At 31.8% G+C, this 21,480-nt stretch overlaps 1 protein-coding gene across 1 annotated transcript in view; it reads left to right on the forward strand.

Moving 5' to 3' along the window:
• Positions 1-21,480, forward strand: part of LOC111632607 (single-stranded DNA-binding protein 3-like) — a 62,659-nt gene that overhangs the window by 11,017 nt on the left and 30,162 nt on the right. Inside the window, exon 6 of the mRNA XM_023377092.1 lies at positions 862-948. Coding sequence (XP_023232860.1) covers positions 862-948 — 87 coding nt within the window. The remainder of the gene's footprint in view (positions 1-861; positions 949-21,480) is intronic.

The following is a 21,480-nucleotide window of genomic DNA, read 5'->3' on the forward strand; positions in this document are numbered from 1 at the left end:
AACAGTGGAGACCTTGAAACTTCTCCCTGTCTGTTTCCCCGGCGTTTTATTTCTCGCAAGTTTCGATCCCGGTCGGCGCGGCGGTAGAGCGACGACCCGTCGGACCGGGCTCGTTGCGCTCGGCCGCCTCGGTTCGACCTTGACCTTTGGCCCCACGGACGGAAAAAACGGCGAAACGTTCCCGTCGGTCTGGCGGCTTCTTTCGCCGAATTCTTTTCTCTGCCGGGGTCGGCCGGGTCGATGCCCCGCCGTCGCCTGGCCGGAAGAGGGCCGGGCCGGCGCGCCCCTCTTCCCCTCCGGCGCTGGCTCGCTAGCGCGCGCGTCGGCGGTGGCCAGCGGCCCCTTCGGCCGACCGAAAGGCGGAAGTCGGTGCGGGCCGCGCGTTTTCCCTTTGGCGAGTTGCCAGAGCGTCCTTGAAAGTCGGCCGTTCGCTCTTCCGTCCGAGGGGGCGGACGGCCGGGGCCCTTTCCTCTCGGTCCCGACGCTTCCGGTGCCCCCGGCCGGCCGGGAGGAACCGATCGATGGACGGCAGGTGAGAGGCAGGGAAAACTCCGGCTCTTTCCTTTCCCGCCGACCGCCGCGGAAATTGCCATGAAAAATCAATGAGGCGCGATGCCTCGACGCACGTGCTGCGCCGGCGTCCCCCGCCGGCCGCGGTCGACCGTACCCGGCTCTTCCTCTCCTCTCTTCCCTTCTCTCCGCCGCATTGGGATCGTCCTCCCCCTTTCCCTCCCTCTGCTCCACTTCGCGGCGCGCCTGGAACGACCAACCGATCTGGCGCGGCTGGACGCGGCGCGAATCGCGCGATACCCTTTTAATTATTTATTTCGTAACTTTTTTTTCCTTCCTCGTTTCCCGCAGAACCCGACAGCGCCGAGCCCGTTGGGCCAGATCCCACCAAACGAGGGGATGCCAGGAGGACCCATTCCACCCGCGGGGTTCTTTCCCGTAAGTATGCTGGGCTTTTCTTCTCTAAACAGCGCGCGGCCGACGCTACGGCGTTGGCGGCGGCGCCACTTCTCTGATTCTCTTTTCGCCGCTCTCTATCGCCATCTGGCGGAGGAGAATCGAACCAGTCCCCCTTGAATTTTTAATGGATGGAGCGGATCGATATAATGAGAGATCCTACATTTATCACTTTTATGGTTTTTCGGGGGAACTCCGCTTCCTGTTGTTTACGGATTTGAGAGAACTTATTTACGATTGGAAAAGTTTGCAGAAAATTCTTTAATGCCTACCTTTCTGGCATCCCACTCACTCTGCAAATTCTGAAATCTAGAGAGGAAAAAACGAAGAAGAGAATTAAAAATTTCCTGGGGGACAATTATGTTACTTGACCTTATTTTGTAATTTGTTTATGCAGAGCCTTTTTGCCTCCGTTCTCGAGCGTACGTATTTCGGAGAGGTCGACTCAGGCAGTTCATCTGGCTCGTCTCTCTTCCCTCATCTGGTGTGGGTTTCAGCTTCTTGCCGCGGACTCCCGCAGAGATTTTGTCTCCTCCGGAGTGCATGTTTCGATGATTCTCTGCTTTTGCTACCTAAAATTAAACAGATAAGCTCTCAGACCAGGAAGATCCGCCGGGGGTGGAAGATGGTGCTTTCCATGACCAGTCTTTGGTATGCTGCCGGGAGTGCAGACCCACCAGAGGTGGTGATGTAAAATCATGTCTTTGCTTAAGAAAGAAAAAATAAACTAAGATTTCCGTATAGTAAACATACCGTTACAAATATATAAATTCATATGTTGGCATTGCAATGTTGGCAAAAAGGATGGGAAAAAGTTAATTGCAAAGGTAATTGTGATTAACTTTCCCCCTTTTTTCCAATCATTCGAGGCCAAGAGCCAGGACACGGAAGAGCCAGAGGCCTGCGCAAAAACCAATTCTTAAATACGTATGCTTGAAAGATATGTTTCTTAATAGAAATTTGTGTATAAAATAGTTTAGTGTGCATCTTGATTTTAAATTTATTTATTTTTTTATCTTTAGATGAATTTTTGTTTATTAACATATAATTTTAATTAAGAATTGTTTCATTCCTTAAATATGAGAACTTTTTTCTAGAAGTAAGTGTGAAATTGAAAATGCAGTTTTGTTGCACAGAGGAATATAACATTTTACTTTATGTCAAAATGCTAATTATGCTACTCTGTTTTTGAATACGTAATTAAAAATGGTTGTTTATGGGAACAAAAGAAAATTCTTAAAATTTATCTAATCGTGATCAAACATGTAAATTTTTTGTTCAGTGTAATTATTAGTCTGGCCGGTGTCTGATATTTGAACTTTGAATTTTCTTGTGTCGTTTATAACAGATTGGGAGGGAAGTAATGAGTCCTTCATTTAATAGTTACTAAGTAGTTTCGGTATCTTGTGGAGTTTTGTGATAGATCCTAGATAAAATTCCATTCGTCTATCATGTGACACCTCTTTCTTTGCCTACAAATTTGTTTTGCATCCTTGTTATTTCTCGTTTCTTATTTTTGCTAACCTATCGCTTCTGACAATGATAATTTAGACTTTTGTAAGTCTGTAAGGATACAGATAACTTCTTTCCAAACTTTGTTGCTTTGTTTTATTACTGTCAGTCTATTGTGACTATAATCTATTAATAGGACTTATTATAGTGATTTAACTTGCAGATGAAATTAGAGAGTAATTCAATCCCCAAGTTGAATCATCATCACAAGTCCTATTAATAGATTATAGTCACAAAAGACTAATATTAATAAAATAATATTTAAAGGACTAGAAGCATTAATTAATTTGTTGCTTTATTTTTAGTCTTTAATATAAATTTCTTTTATTTGTTTGTTAGCCATGAAAAAATATTGTTTAACGACAGTGTCCAAAATCAAAATCTGGCATACAAACTAACAGAGCTAACATTTTCATCTGTGTTAAATAGGCATTAGGCTAAAATATTGTTTTACTCTGTTACACAAAATACAGTCGGCCATTTGCATACTGTAATATCACATCTGATAATAGACTTGTAATTTGAAAATAATAATTACAAACTAATGTAACTCAAAAATGGGCAACCTGGTAGTGTTACATGCAGGAATTGCATCTAAATATCGATGACCTTTGTTGGAACTGCTAACAAACAAATGTGTACTTTTTGAGCTTTACAACTTGTGTTTGGGGATAGAAAATTTGATTAAATCAAATTGGTATGGACGACAATTTCAAAACCTATTTAAAAGAAAAAATTTGAAAGGAGCATTTTTAAATGAAGTTCTAAAGCAAATGATTATATGTGTTATGTATGTTTCGTATTTACACTGAGAGGAAATGCTATGTATCTTCGTCGATGAGCAAAAAAGTTTCAGGTGCTACCTTGGGTCGGACAAGCTTTGTCGTAATCGTGCAGGTTCTCCAAATATTTCAAGACATTTGACCGATAGAATTGGCCTTACTGCTGCATGCATTAAGATTATGTAACTGAGCCATCTATACAACCGAAGAAACCTCTTAATTGATGATCTTTTTTTCTGTTAAGTTCAATTGGTAGTAAAGTAATAATAGTTTTGTAAAATTTGATTTTTGGTACTATGGGGTTTTCATGTGTCAATGATGTATAGTTGTCCACTTTGAAAACTTCATTTAAAGACATATTTTGAAGTTCGTATATCGTCCATACTAGAACTTTTCTCTTTCCAAAGGTGTCTTAAAAGTTGGAAGCACTGGGGTAGTAAAAAACTTCTTTGCTGTCATAAAAGTCCTAATAAAATGCAATTTGTTTATTCATAAGAATAACCTCTTATATTGAAATAAATTAATGTGCCCACATTTCTGTCTTGTAGGATATGGTCATAAGCTAATAGATATGCCATTACTGTCTGTTAAAAACAAAAAGGTGTGAGAAAGTTTAAAATGATACTTTACACAAAAAACTACAATACAGATCGGAATTTGAGGCACTCCAAATTAGTATAAATAAATACTGGAACCGATAATATCTTTGATAATATTCAGGTAACTTTTCAATCTTGTAATAATATAATTATATATAAAGTTGATGTCATCAACGTATCTCAAAAATCTGAACTTTTTTATGTCATTACTACAATGTAGAGCCAAAATTTAATAAATTTGTAACAAAAAAGAATTTTTGTTGTTGATAACCAAAGTACCAAAAGCAAAAGTAAGTTAATCTATACTACTATATAAAGAGACAATGTATTTTTCGTTTGACTACTAACCGTGAAAACTACTGAACCAATCGTTAGCAAACTCTAACTGTAGCATCTTTATGATCCCTGGAATGTTTACCATTAATCAAACCTACAGATTTTTTATTAATTAAATAAAACTGCAATGGATTTTTGTCTATTTCTCTCTCTCTCTTCACTAGATGGCGACACATGCTGTCTATAAGAAAAGTCTATTATTGAAGTTTACTATTATATTTGAAGAACTGACATTAAAATATTAGTTAATTAGCAAAATCTTCGAGGAATTAAAAAAGTGACGTTATCATGCTAGATGGCCGTATGTGTACAGTACTTATGGTGGGTTTTCGAATCGTTTCTGCAGGTAATTGTGCAAAATATTCGAAATAGTTATTGGTGAATATTTTTAAGATTGATTGATAAATAATGTCGAGAGCTGCAAGAGCACGAATAGGAAGAAACAGTTCATAATTGTAGATGATGTGAATCTACACTTCTACAGCAAAGACTGGAAGGGCAACGAATTCGTTCGGCTCAGAATCGAATGTGTGTAGTGAGGAATTTTTTATGTTTCACATCAATATAACTTATTCAGAAGTTTTATGATTTTATTTTTTTATATTTTGCAAAACTCTACTGCAATACTACACAATGATCACTCAAAAATAATTAATGAACAATTAGTTCAAATTTTCTAAGTTCTATATGTATATAAGAGCGGGCAGGCCATGACGGGGATGCTAGTTATATCTAAATTTTGTTTGATTTTGGTGTATTATCTTCTTATTATATCATATCAACTAGTAGATAATCCGATTAACAAGGTACATAAGATTCAAACAGGTGATATAAATTATGGAATATTAATGATTATGTATAGAAAAAATTATTTTATCTTACTATGTACTGTGCCAAATATTTTTATTTTTAAAAGTTGAATTTAGAAAATTACAATAAAATACCAAAAATTTTATCAAAGTAAATTAAAAACTGTGTTCAAGGTGTGTAAACAAATGCATTCATAGTCTATGATGGTGTTTATTTGTACATAGGACACGAATTACTTAACATTAATTGTGATTTTGTTCTGTAAATGCTTATCTGCACGAATTATTGTGGAAAGTTTTTACTCGTATAACTGTGTTTTGTATCCAGAACCATTTTCATGCTCGACAGAGAAACATTGACTTACCTACCTATTTTTCTTTTTCTAGAAGTGTTGAACACGAGATCATGTTATTAACCAATCACATGGCTTCTTTTCCACTTTATTTAGTTGAATTGTGTGATTGGTTAATAACACGATCTCATGTTTAACACTTCTAAAGAAAATCTAGTACAACACGGTTTTGCAACAAATGAACAACAATCTACCTTTAATATAAATATATGAAAACAACATAAAAACCTAAAATTCCAGTGCAGATAGCTAAATTTTCCAAATAAAATCATTTTCCACCAAATTTGTGAGTTTGACAATCGTCAGGGAATGGTCTAAAAATAAAAAAAAATTCTGAAATTTTACTTAAATTATAAGTCAATTAAGAATTATTCATAAATTTATTAAGTTTAGTCTAATTATTATAATTTGAAAGTTTGTATGTAAATATAATTTACTAAATTCAAAAGAAAAATGTTTAAAAACTCTCAGGAATTAATTCAAAAATGCCCTTTAATTTGAGATGGTTTAGGATGTTTTGTAAAGAATTTATAATTTGTGAACAGATACAATAATCAGAAATTTAACAAGATGTCTTAATTAACCAGCATTGAGTATTACTTTTCTGGGTTTTTCCAAAGATCTCTTCCTGCTCTTTGTCTTCTCAAGAGCATCGGAAAGGCCATGTTTCCTTGCTTTCCTCCTTGACTCTGCAATTGTCTTCCTCCGGTAATTGGGGCACTATGCTAGTAATTTTTGTAAATTAATACATCCTATGTAAGTTATTTCTTGGATTTCTATTCTGTTGAAAAGTTACTAGTATATTTCTTTCAAAGATTATTGAATCTTAGACAATCCTTGCAGTATTTACAATATTTGATTGAATTTTAAAGTCTCTATTTTATTCTGTAAATGTGTTTTATAAAAATGTATCAGTCCATTAAGATTTTCTTATGCCCAAAGTTCATCTTTAGAAGCTTTTTGTGATCACAAAAACACAACACTTAAGAAATATTGAGTAGAAAGTCTTCTGTTTCAAAATTTCGATTTTAAAATTGAAGATTGTCCAAATATTTGATTTTGGAAACTTCTTTAGTCACATAACATCAAATAATGTTCAAAAATAAGTTTTTTTATCTTTAAAATAGCTGTGAAAACTTTGAGAAACAACAAGACCCTCATTGATTACATAAATATTTTTTGGGAAATTTGTACGTGTGCACATACACAACAATTTAAACGAGTCATCGATATTTACACAAACTTCATAATTAAAGGATTTGACTAGATTTAGTTATTCATTGTGTGTATTAAAGAACACTTTTTATATATTTTCTTAAGTTTTTTTGTAATAATAGTTTTAATTTTATTCCATTGTCATGTCAAAAACAGTTTTATTTCTATTATTATTATTTTTTTAAATATTTCATGTTTTTAGGCAACCTAACTAATTCTCCAAGTATTTCATACAAGAATTTGGAAATTAGGAAGAAGAGTGTATGGCAAATAGAATTTTTTAAAATATTTGTGCAGACTTACTTTTGAATTTTGTAAACTATTTTTAAAGTATTACTCATCAAAGGTAGAAAGTTACTGGCAATTTATAAAAATAAAAGAAGCATTTTGTAAAAGCCTGTTCTAGATATAAGAAAGGAAAGCAACTTAACCTTAAATGAAAGGTCGTAATTGTTGATTCCGTTATAATAACAGTGTTATCCGCAAAGAGAAATTGGTTTTCCGGGTGTGAGATGACGTGTTTTGCCTTCTACTTTGAAAGCCATCTCAAAGAAGACATTCTGAAGTGTCTAAAATGAAAAATATGCAAGTTTCTATTGTAAGTTTTGCGTTTTTATCCATCCATCTTTAAACAGAAATCAGTTTTCTGGGTATCTGATAACATTACATTAATGTGGTGTAAGCTAGTTTACAAATTTTATAAGTGCCATTTGGGTGACAAATAAACTTTGATCTTACTAGTATTTCTGTAATTTTTCAATTTTTTTTTTAATAGACGATAGAGTATACTTTATGAGAATGTTTTTAGACTAATAATAATTGCATGCTTGATAATGAAGGAAAAATAATGAACATCTAAATCAGTGGTTCTTAATATTTTAGTAATGAGGGACCATTTATCAAAATTTTTGTCTTGCCATGGACCATGAGCTGTTTGGCAGTAATATAGGTTCTTATAAGGTTGTTCTATAAATTAAACATGTAGAAAATTATTCGGAACCAAGAGTATTATATTATTTGCGAAGTGTTACATTAATTATATTATTTTAGTGCGATTTTTGTGACTGCATACTGTTTACCAACTGCTGAATTCTTGGTTCAGTGCTACTCAAAGCAAATGCATGTCGGCACTGGCATCCAACCGATTTTGATGTTTATTTTTAATTATCAAAAGCACTGAGAATCCTTGCTCGCATAAATATGTGATTGAAAATAAAGTTAGGTACTGTAAAGCAATTTCTTGAATTCTAGGGAAGGGAATTTTAGGGCAATAGCTTTTTGGCTCCAGAAATCTTTAAGATTAATTCCTGTCTCAAATGTATCCTTGCAGTTACTATCACGTTGCATTTCAATTAACTCTTCTTGTATTTCATCTGTCACCTCAGAAATGTTGACTATGAAAGGATTGCAAATCAGTTTCTGAATACCTTTGTCCTTGCAGTCAGGAAAATAGTGATTGAATTCATTTTTCAAGCTTTGCAAATGGAATGTAATGTTCTTTTGTATTTGTCCTTTAATCTCAGCACATTGTCAATCAATAATTGGGTTCAGTGTATCAAACGCAGAAAAATTCTCTCTTTCGACTTTGCTGATCCATAGGTTGATTTTAGTGATAAACACATTGATTTTATCTTCAAGTGCAAATTTATTGCTAGTGACTTCCAATTTCATATTTTCTGACCGCGCACCATACCCCAGCCTACCTACCCCATACCATACCAGCCAAGCCTACGCACCACTATCGGCTCTAACCTTGATGTACTGCGCATTGCCATCAATTCGTCATCATTTATTTAATAATTTTGGGATAACTTTGCGGACCACTTTGGGTGCTTTCAGGGACAACCAGTGGTCCATGGACCACAGGTTAAGAACTACGGGTCTAAATGAAGGAAATTGCAGAATCTTATTAAAAGTAGCAGCAATATCGAGATTCTGTCCTGTTATGGATAAACAGAATCTAGTTCCTTATTGATAAGAGGACAACTAGTTAATCTGTTGAAATAATAGAAAGTGAGAATGTTAATATAATCAAAGAGAACTAAAATAGATCAGATAATTTGGAATTTTATGTAATGTGATATCTTTAAGTAACCTGAGCAATATTTATTTTTGTGTAGATCATCTATACACTTTACATTTTGGATAATACTGTACTACTTTTCGTCATGGCATGCATAAATAACTAAAGGAACTTTTTTTTGGAATGCTATTTAATTCCCTCTGTACTATCTTTTGGATTTATGAAATTGTCTTCTTTAGAAAGCAAATTTTAATTTTGGGAATGGAAAGCAGTTGGTCCAGATTAGCCAGACCTAGGCCCGGTCAATTACTTCCCATTCCCCAAATTAAAATTTGCTTTGAAAGGAAGACAATTTTGGAAAACCAAGAGGTCATGCGGAGGGAACTGTGTGCCATTCTGAAAAGATTCTTTCTGAGGGTGTTTGTAAATAACTATAAGCATGCAAGAACTTAGATGTACTGTACCTTGTGTCATTTAAGTAATAATAAGTAAGACAAAATAATTTTTTTATTAATAAAGGCATAGTGTATATTGTTCAAATGTTGCATTGCTCTCTTAGCTTGACAACAATTAAACGTTATGTTTTATAAATTATACAACAGCCTACAAGAATAATATGGAGCATAGTTCTTTCTAAATTGTACTCTAAATTTTAGAGTGTCACTCAACATTTTTAAGTGCACTCTAGTTTAGATAATCAGTAAATTTATAATTATATACAATTTAATATGTAATATATGCAATATAAATAGTTTATTTAATTTTGTTGGCATGCCACACAATCACAATAGTTAAGTGTGCAAAATATAAATAAATTACTATATTTTATGTTTAATAGATATGCTATGGTTTAAAAATTGCCAAAGAAAAGAGAGCAACAATGAGAGAATTTATTTTTTGGGCAGCAATATCCATCTATTTTCAAATAGTCTGATACTAGAAAGAAGTTAATCGTGTCATACCATGTCTGTGTTTTCAATAGATGTGCAGTGTTAAAATGTCCTGCAAAAAGCCTTTTGGCTATTGCACTAGATTTTTGCATGTACAAGACTAAAAATCTGTTTTAAATTTCTAAAACTAATGACAACTTCTAACAACTTGCGTTAACTTTTGTTTTTGATAATGCAAATTCTGTTTTTATACATTAATTGATGAGAGCTTACTGGTGTTTAATATATGCAAATGTTTACATTTTCTTTCCTCGAAGCTTTGATGATAAATAAAATGAATTATATTGCATTGGATAAAATGAGTAAATAGAAAACAATTAATGTAGAATATAGTTGTTAAAATTCTTTACTTTTTAAAATGTTTAATTTGTTTTATTATTATTATTATTACTATTGTTATATTTTTTGTTTATTTTTTCTTACAGTACTAAGAAAATTTAAACAGGATAATTCAGGACTTCTGCAACACAATAGATTTTGTATAGAGTAGTAATCCATTCCCTGATGCATGATTTAGGAGCTATGCAATTGTGCAGACAGGTAATACGATAACAAAAGAGAAATAACTATTGAGATATGCATTTACCATTACAAGTACACTTGCAGACAATTCATGAAAGGCATTCAAAGTATCTACCCAGAACCTCTATGTTCAGGATACCACCATAAATTGTCAAACTAAACTTGCATGCATGAAAACCATCATCTGTAGAGCTTATAGTCAGTTCCCCTAATCTTCCTGTAATGTATTATCATGTTGGCAAGCTCTGCCGAATTGTCAGATGTTTGTCTTTGATTACTCTCCCAAGCAAACTGTATGAGATAATGCAAAAAACAAAAACAAAGTACTCCTAGCACCTCACTTGCCACACAAGTTATGCTTCAGATGGGGGTTAACATAGGTTCTAAGCAATGTGTTTGTTCATAAACATGGGTTGCCAAGGGTAAAGTGTTCCTTTCTACAAGAGAGCTGCAGAGGTCCTGAATCATTCTTTATACACTACCTAAAAACATTTCCTCAAACATTATTACTTCCTAAGGTAAACTTGATATATTTTTTGTATTTATTCATTGTTTCATCCTTAATTAATTAATAAATATAGTCATCAACTATCAAATAATTATAAATGTAAAACTGGGAATAATGTTACAAGAAAGAAAATGAAGTATATTTTAGTAACTAAAAAAAGAAAACTGTTATATATCTTTCCTATAAATTAAATTAAAGAAAAAAACCATTAAATATATATGTATATATTACTAACATTTTAACATGATTAGTTGCAAATATATTTAAAAATAATCCAAGATAATTAAAATTATGAGATATCACAAAGTCAATTGATTAATTGAAAATATCAGAAATTAAGCATGTATATATGTTTTTTGATAACCAACATTTGAAGGTCTGCAGTTCTCCAAGTCTGAATCAGTCATCTTTTTGCAACAAGCAAACATAATTTGCAGACAATTTCAAAGAAATCCTCTGTGTTAAGTAAATGTTCTTGTTGCACAGTGACAACTGATTCTAGGTCTGCAAACTGCAAAACACAAAATGCCTTCTTTGTTGTGGTGTTGCCATTTTTGTTTACAAACATCTCCCTAGAGACAATAGAAAAAAGATGCTTAATTGCAGATGTTGAGAAAATGTGAACATTTAGTCTATTGATTGATGTACAATGCATACTTTTCGGGTAATAATTAACATAAGTATGGTAATTTAAAATGGTAGAATTCTTTTTGGAAAACCCCATACTAAGAGTGATTATGAAGCAAGGCTGAACTATCAGTGTTTAATTATGAGTTTATTTTTCTGTAAATTAACACTGAAAATGCTATGGTCTGGTCAATAACTCTCCAATACTGGGATAGAATACACATACACAACATATCAATACCAGCACACTTGAAAACATTAGTAAATATTTATTAATTTCATCTGTTATAAACAGATAGTGTATGGCTATGCTCTGGTATATACAAAGTGATATAATTAAAGTATCTTTGTTTAGGGAGATATTTAACACTCCAAATGCAACCAAAGTTGGTGTAGTGACATTTTGAGGTATGTGGAAGGCTTTTCCATGAAAATAATTAGCTCCAAAATGCACCAATATGACACTTTTGGTGTATCTTAATCTTAATCTCCATAATTTTTTGATTGTGGGGCTCCTGAAGTGTTGCTGATTGAAGACACACTACAAATTCTGCAGCTTTGAAAGAAAACGTATCAAATCGTGTGTGAAAAGCACCACAGAAAATCAATTACAGTTGGTTGTTGAAAACTCTGTTGCCTTTGGGTTTTGCAGTTTCAGAATTGAGACTACATTGAGAAGTATCACTAAGGTCTCCATATAATATGAACAAACTATTTGTTGCTGGTGGTGCCAAAATTGCAATAGTAGCAAGTTTTTGTTCAAATATTTTTACAGAAATGTCTTTCACATGCCCAAAAATGTCATAACAACATTTGTTGCGTTTGGACTGCTAAATATCTCTCTGGATAGCATCGAATAGGTATAATTACAATTGTCTAGTACAGCAATGTCCAACCTGTGGCCCACTTAATATTTTTATGTGGCCCACTGCACTCTGAATTTTTTAGTTACTTTACCAAAATAAATGAAAATATATGTCGTAAAAATTCACTGGATACACTTTGATATCATAATGATGTAGAGAATTGTTATGCATGTGGGATAGTACATAGGCCATTTAACTAACATTCTTAGAATTAAGACTACCTTAAAAGCAGATATTGACAATATTATAAAAGGAAGGCAATGTCAAAAATTGCATTGAATGTATTTTTATTTTGTGTGAGTATAATTTTTTTTTATTGTCAGTAATACAGTACGTTTTGTAATTATATAGGGTATATTTGTTATTAAAATTTGATATTTACATTTATAACTTTTTAAATACATATATATGTGGCCCACTGAATATATCTAAATTTCTAACTTGGCTCATTAGAAAAAAAAGGTTGGACAACCCTGGTCTACTATGTAATATGCCACTGTGTGTACCACATAATTACATTTGATATAGCCTGTATTTATTTTTATTTGATACAATTTGTAAGATTTTGCAGTTGGTTACCTCATTGATATTAATTCACATAATCAGTATATAGACTGCTATCATGAAAATTATCTTTAACCAATGAAAAAAAGATGACTAGTGTGTAATGAAAAAGTTTTAATGATCAGAACCTTGATTATCCAAGATTATTGGATTGATGTTATCTTGGATGAATGAAAACAGATTAAATGGAAAACCACAGCCATTTAGGTTTAAAAATTATGAATATAGTCATCTTACATAACATGTAAAAAAGAAACTATATTTTAATACAAATAAATTATCTTGCATTGAAGTTAAATAATAAAAAGTAACAGAAATAAATCATTCTGTTACCATTTTAAACTTTCTTTTATGAAAAACACTATAAAAAGTAGCATGTTCAATTATTACAGATTCTCCTCATATAATCTAGGTCCTACCTTATTTTATTTGAATTTATTTATATTTCTTTCCTATTAAAAAGCTCTGGATAGTATCCAATATACAAAAGAAATAGTGCCTTAAACTTTTTGTATTTCAAACACATGCATATTTTTATAGATACCTACATTCAGACCTTTTCTGACTTCAGATGTAAACATTCCCATATATTTGGACATTTATACAATACTAAAAATATGTATGAATATTAACAAGTGGTGGAGTTGCATGTTATAAAGGAATTTGATTCCCAGAGAGCTAAAAAGAAAAGTTATAAAACCTCTTAAGAAGATAGGAAAGTTTTTAGCTATTTACAATGAATATGTAATAAAACATTTAAAACATAAAATTAGAGATTAAACAGAAAACAGGCAATAAAAGTTAATTTTCACAAATGATTTTGGTGTTACCAAAAGTAGCAGTTCTGCACAATGGCTCAAAAATGCACAAAAGAGTGAATTATTCAAAACTTGCACACTGTACTTGTGGTGGTCCTCATCAATTAACATCCATGATATGTTCCTCAAAATAGGATGTTACTATTTGAATGTTGTGCAAATGCAACATTACATACAGTATGTACTTAGCAAAACTATATCAAGTGCTATAGTGCAGTTGTTTTGACTAAACAGCCAAGATATTGTACATGTACGGTAATAATTAAAATTTTTATTATGTAATTATTCCTGTAAGATGTAAGTTTTTTATTTGTTATGTATTATTTTAAATGTGGAAAATTTGAAAATGTAAAGTTTAGAACCTGGCAATGATGGTTATACAGTAAACTTTACATCTGGCAGTGTGGTTGCTTTATACAGAACAGACACGAGATCTATTTTATCAAGCTTTCCATCTACACAAAATATCAAAATTTCCTGATTTTCAATGTTATATAACCTTATTGGTCTGTGGTCCCATGAGGTTAGGTCAACATTGCCCAAATGGACATTATATAGCTTTATATATACACTCATTCATCAGGGGTGGTTAACCTTTTTTCTATGTTATGTAAGGGCCACATTTAAAACTTTTGAACTGATGCAGGCTGCACACAAGAAGAAAAAAACACTGTAAATCTCAATTATTTATTCATATATGATTATAAATTAACATAAGTATGTTTAATTTGATTTCTGTCACTGATGTGAACGTAATATATTCAAAATATCTGGTTGAATACTAGTCTATGCTAGTTTTAGTTTTAATATGAGTCTGTTAGTCGATTTCTTGTTTTACTTTTTACTAAGTTGTAGATAATAACGACAGAATTTTTGCTGCATACTCCCTTAAATTGAGAAATTGGTATATTTATTAATATTTTGTGCAACACGGGCTGCAGATTTCCCACCCACTGATGTATACAGTCATGCATTGCATATTGTCTGGTCTCATATTATAAATGTTGGCAATGGTTTTATTCATATATAGCAATGTGACATGTGGACAATCTACCAAGGGAAAAAGTCTTTCTATTGGAAACTGGCCCCTATTTAGATGTTACAAATGTGAAGGTAATACAAAAAACTCCATGTTGGTGAGACACAAACCCATAACCAACTACTAGTATATAATTGTTTTATCCACTCTGCTATTAGTGGGCAAAAAAATATAGGTGAACAGAATATTTTGATCACCATGAAAATCTGAGGAAATCACCTAATCTGGTGGGAAAATGTGGTAAATATAGGTGGAATGTTTGATAAAGCTGATCTTGTGTCTATTCAGTACAAAGCAACTGCATTACCAGTATAAAGTTTACCACATAACCATCATTGCTGGGTCCTAAAATTCACATTTTCAAATTTCCTACATTTAAAATAACTATTATATAACAAGCACAAAATATATGCATACATATATACAAATGTATATATTCACATAACATACATTTGTAATAAATGCATAAAAAGAGGAAATGAAAATACAATAACAAATATGTAGAAATAAAGCAGATTATCTTGTGTCAGCAAAAATTTGATGACAACACTTTTCTTTAAAACTTGCATAAAAAGAAAAAACCCCAAAGTTTGTTTTTCAAATTGGAAATAAATGTATAAATTTCCACCAATACAATAATGTAATGAATTAATAAATACAATATACAAAAATATATTAGAATCTAGGATATATTTACAGAGTTCTATTTGATTCTCAAACACATAACTGTGCTACTATGCTAAAAAATTTATGTTTACCTTTTTAATGTTTAGTTGGCTGATGAGGGGCAGTGCCCGAAATGTGTAGTAATACTCATGTCAACTGAATAAAAATGAAAAAATGCCAAGTGTTTAAATATAATAGTAGCACTGTTTTGTGTTTGAGAATCATAGAAAATTATAAAACATGGTTTCGGAAAATTGAGAGATAGTTTTATTTTTTTAATAGATTGCAATACTTAAATGCATTATACACAAAATAAATGTACAAGGAGCAACCATTTAATTTGTGGATGGAAGCAATAACTTACCTTAAATGTCATCTACAGAATCTTCTGGTCCATTGTCTTTTTGGAAGTACTCTTCCTTGAACTTCAAATGTTTTCACCAGAGCTGTATTCATGCATCAAAAGCATCTTGTAAGCCATATTTTGATGATGTGTGTGTGAAGCTTCGTCAGATGCAAAATGTTTCCCTTTTTAGCTCTTCTCTTTTTACATCAAGCTCTCTTTGGATGTGAAAAAGAGGAAAAATTACAATGTTTCCAAGTACAGGGAGTATGGTAGATTGGCTGAACCTCTGCAGCGATTGTTGGCAATATGATGTTAGTCGTAAAGATGGTGCTTTGCATGCCAAGAAAAATTGGTCCTCTAGATGCTTTTAATACATAGATATGAAGAAAAAATGTGTTATGTTCAAGAATAGTTGTCCAAGAAAGACATAGGGCCAGAGGATTTGACACTTGAGGCAAGTTTTTGCTCTGATTCAAAAATCAAATGATTACTACTCATATGAGGGCAAATCAAAATTAATAAAATTTTCTAAAATTCACAAACATTATTGCCAAGAAGAAAAAATCTTGATTTTCTTTAATTTTAAAAGCAGTGTTTACCTTTTAAGATGGAATAGGAATAATGGGTTCTTAAAACTGATTTTGAGGAACAGAAAATTGTATAGCGTAAATCTTAAATAAGATATAGTAAAGTTACAGTACAATTTAGATTGGAATTTATTGGAAAATTGAAAGTAACTCTATACAAACATAGTTTGTAACAAGAACAGAAATTAAAATTTAAAGTTAATGAATTCTTGCGTATTCTGAAACCGTGTCTTCTTTTATCTGTTTTTACTGTCACAACTAGGTGCATAGACAGACGCTAGGCATTTCTGTCATCAACATTTATTTGTTGAATATCTTGTTGGTATCATAAATGCTTAGTGTCTGTCTATGCACCTAATTATGACATAAAAAACAATTAATGAATTCTGTTTGAATACTCGTTTTCATTTGCATAAAGAAACTGTTGCAGTAAAAATAATTTTAAAAAGTGTATTAAAGAATGATTGACCTGTCTAAAGATCCATTTAAATGGCTTAATATTGATGGCTTAAGAATGATAATGTCTAGTTTATAAACATTTTGGATGTAATAGATTATTTTATATTTAAAATAAAAAATTGCTATGTTTAACCTGTTAATTTAAGGTTGGATAAAACAGGTAATCATTCCCTAATAGATAAGCACAAATTACTATCATAAAAACTAACTACTAAGCAAATTTGCAGAAAATTTTTAAATTTTCAGGATAGTGGTCAGAATCTCAAACTGGATATAAATAAGAAACATTCAGAATTTGAATAGTCAACTTTGAAAATTTCATTGCATTTCTTTATATTGTTTAATGTATTGTACTGTACATTTTTTCTTGTCAATGTTTAGCTAACTTATTTTATGAAATTTGTATGAGGAATTTCAAACTTGGATCAAAAAACTGCATAAGAAAACAATTGATTTTTCAGTCTGTAAACAAAACGTTTATTTTTGAAATTTATTTATTAACTGCTTTTGCAAACAAGTAAAAATACATGATACTGCAATATATAAACAAGAATGAAATTTTTGGTTAGCTTTAGATAGATTGAGAAATATTTACAAGCTTTCAAATATTCATTTGTACAAATTTTAATGTTTATTATTTCTTCATATCTATATAAAAGTAAGAAAATGGATGTATTTTTGGAATTAATATCAGAAAACTTGGGAGAAATTATATAGTGTACATAATGATTTAGAAAAGTACAGTAGATGAAATATCTTCTGTCATTTGACTTGATATTTTTAGATTTTAAAATAATTTAGCATGTTTATAATTATAAAAGTCTATATAAACTGCTTGTATTTTATGAGACAGAATATAAAATGACTGTATATTTGTCAAATAGATTGAAAACATTAAAGCAGAAAGTGCATTTTAGATGCATTATTCTTTATTATTGTTTTCTTTGTTTATAAGTGAATGATGTGTGTGCATATGCAATTTATATGTAGTGTGAAAATAGCAAGCCCACTATAATTTTAAAGCTATTTTATGCATCAGAATTTGTATTTTCATATAGTCGCATATTAACTTGCGGATAAATGGCTGCAGGTTAAAATATTACATCTGTAGCTAAAATAAATTACTTAATATTTAACTCTTACGGCATATGCTAAGAAAATAAAACTATAAATCTTATGGTAGCGACAGAAAAAAAAATTAATTTTTTTTATGGCCTATTTTATGATTCTTATAAAAATAAACTAACCTTCTTCTATGAAGATAGTACTGGGGATTATTGCAACATTAAAAAAGCTAATAAATATTTGAGTTTTTTGGATTATGGTAATACTTATGTGCAACATTCATATACAATAGATTTAAATTTTGAAAATCTGATATATATTTAAATATAAATATAGAAAGAGAATATAGAACTTTTAATATTCTATTAGTTTTGTAATTGCCTGAATTAGTTTGTGATTAAGGAAATTGCTATTGATAATTTGCTTCAGATATATAATATATATATATATATACAGTGGAACCTCGGTTAACAAACTTAATCTGTTCTGCGACTTCATTCGTTAACCAAAGCAATTTTTCCCATAGAAATTAATGCAAATACAATTTATCCATTCTAGCAGCTGGGATTTTTGTAATTTTATTTGTAAAATGGGTTTTCTTTGATGAAAATATAAGAAAATGCAATCATAAATAGTCGATCTAGGATAAATTTTTGGAAAAGGGGAAAGATTTGACATGTATAAAAACATCGCATATGATCATTAAAGTTCCTAATTGACAGTTAGCAGAAACAATGGGCTAAATTATGAGCGCAAGGTTTACAGGTTTATCAACAATCTCCAATCAGACTCAACAAACAGATGTCAAATAAAAGCCTCAGAACGGACCTTTCTTGTGACCTGATCTGGTTTTTGTTTACACTTGGAGACAAAGAAGAAAACAATTGTGAAGCAAGGAATGGGATACAGGACCAATCAAAAGGTGAGATTCAAGGAAGAAATACTATAAAAACCCCGAATCTCAAGGACAAAACGCAGGTCTCCTAAAAATTCTATGGCAATTAATCTGTGTCGTTTTCATCTGGATTAAGCCTGAAGTCATGCCTACTAAAATTTGTGTTGTTTCACAGACCACTCCAGTCGCTACAACTCCATCACCTACCATCGCTTCTGTGACCAAGTGAACCCATCTTGTCTGCTCCAGGGCTGCAACTAATCAGCTTGCACTATCGTAGGATCAGCAATATGCTGCTCCTCAGTGCCAGGAAAAAATACTGTAGATAAACATTTCCAACTACCTTAAATATGCAAGCATCTTCCCGTTCTAATAAACAATTTTCACTGTAAAATACTTGTCATCTTTGTCTCCTCTGCCACCACCAACATATGAATGGACCCTAGACCATCACCGACGTGCAATTAACTGATTCCTCATTAAAAGTCAGCAAGCTTACAAATTTTACACAAAAAACCATTAAGTTCATTATCCGAGATAAATTTTTGCAAAATAAAAGTTTGTTAACCAATTTAGTTGTTAACCAGGGTGTTCATTAACCGGAGTTCCACCATATATATTTTATTTTATGTATTTTATTGCGAAATTGGTTAATTTACCTGAGGACAGTTTCCATTTACATGATGTTGCAGGGCATAAACTCAAAGGAAAGGTCATCTCTGTATATAAGAATTCTGTTTTGTACTGTCACTGATGTAAAAGACAAAAAGAAAACAAAGATATTTGCAATGTTTATATATTTTTAAAAAAATTAAATACCACTGGCCAAGGTTTTAAATACTTACTTTAAAAGATTTAATGTTTTAAGAGATTTGTTTAAAGTAATTTATTTATAAATATATTACTTGTAAAATCAACACCAGCATATAACAAGAAAAAAGAAAAATTTACGAATGTTTTCTTTTATGTGAAATAGACATCCTCAGGTATATACAGTATGATATCGAACAAACAGCTAATTTATTTATATTCTTGTAATATTGTTTGGCAGGAATTAGAAATATTGATGTCATTAGTATAACTGTTGATAAAAGAAGAGGTTATAAGAGAAAGTGGTTTATTAATATAGGCAATGAAAAATAAATTGATAAGGTGTACCTAATAATGAGGAAAATTCTTGAAACTGGCGATCACAGACTTATTTTGTATGGTACATATGCAATATGTAGAAATTACTAAGACAAGATATTATGCTGTTTATTTCAAATTCAGAGGATAATATTTTGAGCAGAATATTCAGAACAACAGAATCAAAGGCCTTGGTTATGTCAATGTAAACTATGAATGTGGATAACTTTAATCCAAAGTTTGTAAAATACCAGAATGTTGAGCATTTAATTAATATGGGATGTAATAGGCTTATTTATGGAATGGTTTATGCATATTTCAAAGATCTTTAACATAGCCAGGGCAAGAGAGATAAGGCAAAACAAATCAGAGTCCTTTTTAGGTAAAATAGAAACAACAGATAATGTCCATTGTAAAAGAATAAAACAATGTTAAGTACAAAGGAGAATAAGATAAGCTGATATGGATTTCAATTTTTTATAGAAATAGTGGGAATTAAGTTGAGATTAAAGGTGATTACCCTTTTCCACTCATTTTGGTGTGAAACGGTAGTGCACCCAGATGGGGGCCAAGGGCCTTGGTACCTTCAAAAGAAAAAGGAAAAAACACTACAAAATTTTCCAAAAATCTTTTCTTAATTAAAATTCATTCTTTTATCTATATTGTGTCATGTCTTCTATTTCTATTCTATTTATGAATTAGTGGCCACATAAGATAGGAATTTTATTGAATTTGCATAAAATTTTTTTTTTATCTGTTTAACTTGGCTCCCCCAAAATTAAATCCTGATTGCGCCACTGGTATGAAGTAATTGTAAATACAGGTACTCCTCACTTTACAACTGAGTTCCATTCCTACAACTACGTCATTAAGTGAATTGTTCGATAAGCGAGGAGCTTGCAGCCAGGAATATAGGATCGTTGTAAAATTATAAAAATTATGCAACAAACTTTAAATTAATTCATAAAAAGACCTGCATATGTACATATTATCATCATTTGTTTATTTGGCTATCTGGATCTGTAGAGGTTTTTTCCCCCAGGTAAAGAAGATGATGACGATGAAATAAAAGTTGTACCTTCAAGGGCAGAGGTCTTGGATTGTAACAGTCAAAAAGAAACTCGTAACTGTGGTTTGCATTGTAATCTTTTTTCTTGATAAATTTCTCTATAGCACTTCAAAAGTTCACTCATCCCACGTTCAACTTTATGCTAAAATGTTCAGTATTAGGATCCATAGCCTCAAGTTCCAACATAGCCACATTAATTTTGGAGAACACATCAGTTAACCCATGTACTGTACCATTTCTTTTTCACTTCTTCAGTTCTTTCATCTTCTTCCTCTTCCAAATATTGCATCACTTCTAACTCTATTAAATCATTTGTTAGCTCTCCATCGGCATAATCCACTAATTCAGCAATGTCTTCACTTCAACATCTAAATTAAGCGCACTGGCAAGGCCTGCAATTGTTTAAATTACATCAAACTAACTAAACTAAACTAAACATAGCAAGCCTATACTATGCTCAGTGAGCATGTCACCAATCACCACTGATCGACACTCAAGCTGAAAAAGGGGATTTCCCGAATTGCACGTCAAAACTCGATTGGTCGTAAGTGCAAGTGGTCGTTAAGCAGATAGGTCATAAAGTGAGGAGTACCTGTATTTTCAAAATTTATATTGTCTGCTAATACTGATTTTTTTCTAAATTAAAAATTTATTTGACTAATATAAAGCATTTATATTGATAACTTATTGATTGATAAATTGAACAGCACTTGTTAAAAATTTACTTTGAAATAAAGAATTACAGTATTAAAACTATGTCAATTACTTTCTTATAT

This window comes from Centruroides sculpturatus, unplaced genomic scaffold (genome assembly GCF_000671375.1).
Source record: "Centruroides sculpturatus isolate CEXI.00-Female unplaced genomic scaffold, Cexi_2.0 scaffold689, whole genome shotgun sequence".
NCBI lineage: Eukaryota > Metazoa > Arthropoda > Arachnida > Scorpiones > Buthidae > Centruroides > Centruroides sculpturatus.